This window comes from Dipodomys ordii, unplaced genomic scaffold (genome assembly GCF_000151885.1).
Source record: "Dipodomys ordii isolate 6190 unplaced genomic scaffold, Dord_2.0 Scaffold85, whole genome shotgun sequence".
Lineage (NCBI taxonomy): Eukaryota > Metazoa > Chordata > Mammalia > Rodentia > Heteromyidae > Dipodomys > Dipodomys ordii.
In genome coordinates this window covers 2,814,490-2,822,467 of record NW_012267301.1, presented here as the reverse complement: position 1 = coordinate 2,822,467, position 7,978 = coordinate 2,814,490, and the positions used below count along the sequence as shown (strand labels likewise).

The 7,978-nt window shown below is 51.5% G+C and overlaps 1 protein-coding gene across 2 annotated transcripts in view; it reads right to left on the bottom strand.

The window, feature by feature from the left end:
* Camk2a (calcium/calmodulin-dependent protein kinase II alpha) overlaps positions 1-7,978 on the bottom strand; it is a 65,120-nt gene that overhangs the window by 8,174 nt on the left and 48,968 nt on the right. The window contains exons 14-15 of one of the 2 annotated variants that reach the window (XM_013025509.1): positions 5,572-5,604; positions 4,554-4,602 (exon numbers count right to left, since the gene is read on the bottom strand). In XM_013025509.1, the coding sequence (XP_012880963.1) occupies positions 4,554-4,602; positions 5,572-5,604 (82 nt within the window). The remainder of the gene's footprint in view (positions 1-4,553; positions 4,603-5,571; positions 5,605-7,978) is intronic. The other variant, XM_013025510.1, reaches the window with a different exon arrangement.

Below are 7,978 nucleotides of genomic sequence, written 5' to 3'. Positions count from 1 at the left end.
CATACACACACACGATGTCATCTGAGACCCTGAAGGCTATAGAATCAGAGGCCTTCTGGGATAGAAGTACACTTCTACAGGCCAGGGAGCTACACTCCTTACCAAACTACTGGGGAAACTGAGGCTCCATGAGGGGTGGTGACTGCAGGGACACTGGGCATGCATGTGCAGAGATCTGGCTCCAGGGCCATGGCCTGCTGACTCTCATAACACTAACCCTACACACTTGCTTGGCACATGCTTGGCTCTTCCTCCACTCCATATGAGGCTGGGCTGGGGCTTCCCAGGAGCCTGTACCAGGCCTGGCCCCTTCAGGCCTTCCTGACTGAATGAGTGAGGGTATATGTTTAGTCTCTGGAGAAGGGAAACCTCACAACGCATCTCAGTGAGTGCACTGGAGGTGACAGAAGCCACCCTACCTCTACAGGAGCCAGCAAGTCCATTGTATTCTTCCCACACAAGGGCCCACCAGCCTGCAGCACACACAGGTGCTTGCTGGACTGGGCAGAGGCCACCACGGGGAACGGACAGTTCCACAGAGCTGGAGAGCCAGCAGAGTGAGTACTCAAGGGCCTAGGTTCTGTGCCTGCATGCTTTGGGCAAGGGAATTGCCCTGTCCCTTAGTTTACCCCCATGTATAATGGAAATATGAATAGCAACAAGCTTCTAGAACTGTTCTGAGAGCTAAGTTCAGAATGTATCCACCCATTTCTCTGAATGATGCCAGACACTTTGTGAACAGAGCTGCCGCTCTTGTCATCTGCAATCCCACAGTGGAAGCTCATCCTGAGCACAGGCCTGAGTCACTAGCCACAGCAGGCTCGAATCCCCGCAGCCCAGGGCTCATTAGACCATAGTTGCTGTGTGTGTCTCTGCCTCCCTCCTAGTTGAGACCTGTCCCTCCTAGCTATCATCTGGTCTTCCTTTGGATCTCTGGGGTCCTGGTATCTTGTCCTAGCCTCTGCCCTCCCTCTAACCAGATTTCTTAGGACTCAGGGACTCTGAATGTGGGCTGCCACCTGCCCATCCAGGACCCTGAGTGGTCTGGATAGCTCTTAGATAACAGGGACGGAGTAGTGTGTAATGTTCCCTCCTTGAATACTTGACCTCATGAACATTGCCTAAGGCACTGTCCGACACGACTCTGCCTCCACCAGTTGAACGCCAGTAAGGAGGAATGCACCTGCTTTTCTTCTGTGGGCCCAAAGGTTGGAGGCCTAGTGCTTCATAGACCTGAAGTCCACTCTGGTCTGGGTTTTTTCTACCCAGCTATGGGCAGAGTTCACTTGTCCACTAGCTGCTTGCTTGGTGACCACTGGTGACATTTCTCCTCACCAGGCATTGCTCGGACAATCTGGGAGTGTTTTTTCTAATGGATGGGATAGCTTAGCCCTGTCCCTGCCCCCAGCAAGAGGTTAACACACTCTTCTGAGATAGCACAGGTCACAGAAGCTGAGGTAGGACCCGCACTCCTAGCCGGTATTTCCAGAAGTATCTCTGCCCAGCGTCTGAGGGGGCTCTTCAGGTTGGAGGAAGGATGGAATTCATATAGAGCAAATCAGGAGGAGGCAGGGAAGTGGGGAGGAGAGCCTGGCAGAGGCCCAGAGGCCTGGCACCAAGGTCATGTCCCTTCCTTTCCATAAGGAAAGTTGTTCCCTGAAGGATGACAGTTCTGATCTGTCTGAGTCCACCCAGACGTTGTTCACACTTAGCAAGAAGGCTTAAAATGAACACCAGAAAAGGCTGCTTGGGGAAATTTCTCTAAGCCCAGGAGTCTGCAGGAGACAGAAGGACTCTGGGGCATTTTACATGTGGGGAAACTGAAGCACAGAACAAGGTCCCAGTTCTGTGATAAATAGCCCCTATGTGCCCTTCCTGCTCTCTAAGAGAGACAGAGGAGAACTAAACTCCAAGACACTCTTCTGGTATCATCTCTATGAAGCTAAGGACAAAGATGGCACCCAGGCTTCTCAAGGGTACAGTGGAACCTTACCCCAGCGGATGGTGTCTCTGACAGCTCTTATTTTACATGAGCAGTGCATACACATTGATTCCAAATACGTCTCTGTTTAATATATAAATATCTGTCTTAAAATAGTCGGAGTAAAATTGATGCTCCAAGGAAATGTCATGATGCTTTTTGTCATTCAACTACAAACTCCATTGTGAGGGAAAAAAATTAAGATTTCCTTTTAGACAGTTACCACGTGCCAAATGCTGTGCATGTGCATTCTACACAGCCTTACATTACATCTGCACTGGAATCTCTGAGGTGGGCACTACTATAGTCAGCTCTTACTATTAAGGAAACTGAAGCTCAGAGAGGTTGAGTAAGTTGTCCAGCAAATGAACTCCAGTGGGGAGGTACACTCTGGGGTCACCTCCACCATTTCTGTCTGCTCTGAGGCTTATGCAGAATCCCAGAGCCCATCTTCTCATCACTGGGGCCGAGAGTCTCAGCTATGAGGAATGGCTTTGGAACCCACAGGCCTGTGGGTCTTGAGGGGAAGGCTGAGGGCGTGATTGGACCAGGCCTATTGGACCTGGGCTGGTGGCTGGCAGTTCTTAGGAGATGCATTGGTAAAGGTGGACGTGGCTGTCACATTGCCTGGCTATGATGTTTATTTCCACCATTCCACAAGTCAAGAATGGCTGAAAGGGACCTGTGCAGGCTGGGGCCCGTCTCCCAGGCTGCTGGCCATCAGGAGGCCAGCATGACTGTCAGAATCACCTGAAAGCTCAAACCACAGTTATGCAAAAATACAGTGATGTGATAGTGATGTGATACAACCCATCCAACCCAAGGCCTCATGGAAGCTAGGCAATGCTCTACCAGAGTCACAGCCCAGCCTCACTGCATTGTTTTCCATGAAAAAATTAAACTCCTGACAAGTCTCTCATCTGGTATAGCTGAATTCTCTCCAGGCTGATGTCTTTTTCTTTATTTCAGAAGCACCCCAATTATCTCTGGCCTCCTCCATCAGCATGCAAACCCTTGAATCTTCTCATCTCCCTGTCCCTAGATGCAAGTAGAGCTGAGAAAAGCCAGGCATCAGTGGCTCACAATTGTAATCCAAGCTGCTCAGGAGGCTGAAATCTTAGAATCCCAATTCAAAGCCAGCCTGGGTAGAAAAGTCCATGAGACTCTTATCTCCAATGAATCACCAACAAGCTGGAAATAGACCTGTGACTCAAGTGGTGGAATGCCAGTCTTGAGCAAAAAAGCTCAGGGACAGTGCTCAGGCCCTGAGTTCCCGCCCCAGTACCCGCATATGGTCCCACATACACAAAGTAGGGCAGGACAAAGAGAAGATACCAGGCTAGTGCCTGGTACAAGCAGAACATCAGGACACTGCTAGCCGTGAGGCAGAAGAGCACTGTGCTCCGCCGACATGCTCCCTGGGACTGCCCATACCCTCTCAAGGTGTCCTCTGACCTCTGTCCTCAGCTGGATAATGGGGCTTAGCACAGTGTGTACTGTGGAGTTGTTGTGAAGATGTGTATGTCAGTCTAGACAAAGCACTGGGAAAGGGCTTAGCAAGTATCTCGAAATTGTAGTCCTGAGGTCTGATCTTGCTATTTCTTCTTGTATAGTCACCTACCTTCCCTTCCCTCCTTCTTCCCTCCCCACTTTCCTCCCTCCATCCTTCCTTCCCTCTCTCTTCCTCTTCCTCCATTTCTCCTTCTCCCTTTCTCCCTCTTTCTCCCTCCCCCCAGTGCTTTGTCTCTGTCTGTCTGTCCCCCTCCCTCTCATTTTGAGTCATAGCCTTGCCTGGCTTTGAGCTAAAGATTCTCCTGCTTCCACCTCCTGAGTGCTAGGATGACAAGTTAGCACCAACATGTCCAGCTCATCTGAGCACTTTCAAGGACTGCTAGCTACAATAACATGAAGATTTTTTGGGGGGTTGGTTTGATTGGTCTTCTGTTGGTTTTTGTTTCCTGTACTCTGACCAAGGAAACTTTCTCAATTCTTCACTCTCTCTCTTCCTTTACTCTTATTACCTTATTTCACTTGTAAATTAACTCACTTGTAAAAGCTCACTTAAAAATTCACTTTAAAATACAACCTTAAGCACACACAAAATATAGTTTAAAAAAAAAACAACTTCAAAGGGCTGGGATGTAGCTCAGTGATAAAACACTTGCCTAGCAAGAGCCATGTCCTGGGTTCAATCCTCAAACAAAACCCCACAAAAACCAGTTTTTAAAAAAAACCAACAATCTCAAAAACACATATTTTAAAAGAAACATTCATGCCACTACTATACACTTATGGCTTGAATCTGGTCATGTTTTTCCTCAACAATATTACTACTTCATCTACAATAAAGTCAGCCTCTAATTCTGACATAAGAAAACTCTACCTGGGCACTTCCAGGGTCATGGCACCCATGTAAAAGAACCCCACAGTGTGCCCTGTTTGTCAGGAGCACACAGTGAGGCTGTGTAGAGGGAAATAAGTTGACGGGAGAGCTTCCCCTGGGGGGTCCACCCAGCAGGCACCCAGCAGGAAGTCTGGGGATCCAGACGAGGAAGGCGAAGACCTTCCCTACCTTTGGTGTCTTCATCCTCAATGGTAGTGTTAGTGCTCTCTGAAGATTCCTGCCAAAGAGAAGCGGACAGTGGTGAGGCGCGTGGGCAAGTGGGGCAGGGCAAGGCCCATCAGGGTGCCCCAGCTGCCCGATGGGATGCGCCATCCACGTCTGCACGCCTAGCAGGCTCTGCCGTCCAGATGCTTCCTGCAAACCCTGCCAGACCTTCCAGCCTGAGGGGGCCAGCAAAGCCAGTGGCTGGGGTGGGGGTGGAGATTCCTGGCCTTTCTGGGAGGGCTGAGAGGGGGTACTTGGTTTTTGTTTTTCCCCATTCAAGGGGCAAGGAGGGGATGTGGAGGAGCCGAGAGACACCATGGTGGCCACAGAATGGGGGAAGGAATACACACACTGGCAGAGAGGAAGACAGAGAGCGGGGGGTCCAGTGTGAGAGAGGGTGGGCTTTTCAGAGGGGAGGAAATCCACACAACGGATTCAGACAGCCATAGAGTCAGAAGAACAGGGACATGGACCACTGGGCCACCCGTGGCACCCTAGACAGAGGTAGGGCACGGCTCCTCTTCCAGGGTGGTCTGCACAATGAAAGAAGGGAGGCCTGGGTGGCACATGCTGCTTTGGCCAAACCAAGCCCCACGCTGGGCACAATCAGCACAAACCAAGCCCTAATGAGCCCTAGAGCAGAGGGCAGGGGAGAAGCAAGAGGCCAGAGGCTGGACGTGGGGTCGGACTCAAGTGCACCTTCAGACCTGAGGGAAACATCAGCTGTCACCTTGCTGCTCTGGGCTGTAGAGTTAGAGGTGTCAACAGAAACACACCAACAACACACACACACACACACACACACACAACACACACATGTTGTCACACAAGGCACACGTACCAAGCACTCCCTGAACACACTCTCCCCGCCCCAGGTTCCCATGCCACCTGCAAGAGGGAGGCAGGAGCGAGGGAGCAGGGGCCAAGGCCCAGGGGCCGAAGCCCAGCATTTACCGGCGTGTGGGAGACGGCAGACACTCACCATTAACTGAACGCTGGAACTGGACTTTCTTTTCTGGAAAAACAAGGAGAAGAGATGGGACAGGAAAAGACACAGCGTGAAAACGGCAGGGAGCAGAGGAACGACAGCAGGGAGGTTTGGAAGGAGGATGGGCCTCGGGGTCATCCTTGGTGGTCCTTGGCCATCCACAGAAGGAGTCAGGGCCACCAGCCACAGCCGGCCTGGCAGGACCAGGCCTCAACTTCTGCCTTCTTATGTACAGCTACCTGAGCCTGCTGCTCTAATGGTCAAGTTCAAGGCCAGCCTTGCCTTGGCTCAGGGATGCCCACCACACCTCATTCAGTGGAGGAGATGGTTCTGGCGCTTGGATGCCAGCTGCCCGAGGCCTCTAGAATCCAATGCTCTGAGGAATAAAAGGGTGTCAGGTCTGAAGGTGAGGCCAAATGCCTCATTCTAGGCTCCCCAGGAATCCTGCTGACCGGACCCTACTCCTCAGTGAGTATGGTGATCATTTGGGAAACTTGTTGTTCTTTGTTAGTTTTGTTTTGCCTCTGTGTGTGGTGCTGGAGATGGAACCCAGGGCCTTGCACATGCTAGGCAAGCTCTCTACCCCTGAGCTGCATCCCAGCCTTAGGCAGCTTGTCAAAAATGTACAGGCCCAGGTCTCCTCAGAGAAACCCTGTGTCTGAGGTGGGAGCTAGGCACCTCCACTTTCAACATTACCCTCTACTCCAGGGGGTATCAGGGTGTCCTCTCAGTGGCCTTCTTCATAGAGACCATCCTACTTGGCTCCTTTATACTGATAGAGAAACTGAGGCACGGCCAGACGTAAGGCTGAGTTCAGACACTGAGTCTTGTGGCCCTGCCCATTGGCCTATTCTAGCATCCTCTGAACTTGCTGTGCAGCCAGAAGGGTAGAGGACAAATGTAGACTGCCTTCTCCTTCTACACAGCACTCAGAGTGCACAGTCTTTTTTGTTTTATCCAGCACTAAGGTTTACACTTGGGGGCAGAGGGCTCTCTCTTAGTTTTCTTTCACAAGGCTGTACCTCTTGAGCCACATCTCTACTTTCTGGCTTTTAACTGGATATAAGACTCTCTCTGATGTGTCTGCCGGGGCTGTCTTTGAATCAAGATTCTAACATCTGTTTCATTACTAGCTAGGATTAAAGGCATGAGCCACTGGAGCCTGGCTTAGTACTCAAGAGTCTTGAAGACTCACACTCACTGAGGACTGCAGCTTGAGAATGGTGCATTGGGAAATGAGAAACTGAGGCCCAGAGACAGCTAGCAGCCTGCCCTGGCTCTCACAGCAAGCCAAGGTTATCACTGAGTCTTGCAGAAAGCCCTGAGTGCAGGATTCTCTCTGCCTGGGTCTGATCCTTCTTCAAAGGCTTGTTCTCTCCTGCATGCCCCTATATCTGAGAGGCCAGGATACTTCTGGGGGCTACTTCATGGGGTGGGGTGGGGTAAAGACTTGAGCTGCCCCTGGGTAGGCCTGTGCCCTTGGAAGCACTACATAGTCTTTGAGGGTCTCAGGTCTAATTCTGGGCTTTCTAATTCCATAATGTAATGAGCCTCTGTGTACTCGACTAACTCCGTGTCCTCTGTCCATGGCCTGTATGGGTATGGCCGCACCTCTTACCAGGCAGTGCTATACCCCTGTGCTCATAGGGAACATGAGCACCCAGGCCCTACATCTTCCTGGCTGACTAGGCCACATGACTTCATAACTAATAGCTAGCCTAGTCCCTCCTCTCCCTTCTCCTCTCCCCTCTTCTCTTCTCCTCCCTGGTTGGAGTTGAGCCAGGCTCTGGGTGCTGGGAAAGGGGGCCAGGCCACTGAGCTCAGCTGTCAGCAGAAACCTGAGGAGCCACACGGGGGCCAGGAAGTTCCAGGCGGGACACGAAGAGGAAACACAGAGCAGAGACTGCATCAGATCTGGACGCACAGTGACAGGATGGGACATGGGGAGAGAGGTCACGACGGCACGGATGGGACATCAACAGGGGCAGTGAGTGGGGTAAGGGGTGGGAGCGGTGGGCCCCTCCTTGTAGAAGCCACAGCCAATGGAGGCCAGGCCAGGGCTTTGCTTCTGAACCTCTGACAATTCCACCTCCTCTGCATTTGGGAGTTTCATTGGAGGAGTGACTTCTCTAGAACCCCATGCAGACGTGGGGTTCGAAGGTGTGCAAGGATGGTTAAACCTGGGTGTGGGCACCATCAGCCTTGGAAAGTCATTGAAGGTCTGTGAAGCACAGGGGAGTCCCCTCTGTAACTCCACCCAATAACGAGGCAACCACGCTATCCCACAAAGATCGATGGCTTGTCTCTGAGGACTGGGTTGTTGAAAGAGCACCAATTTTCCCTTCAGCTCTGTGTGAGTGAATGTGTGTGTGTGTGTGTGTGTGTGTGTGTGTGTGTGTGT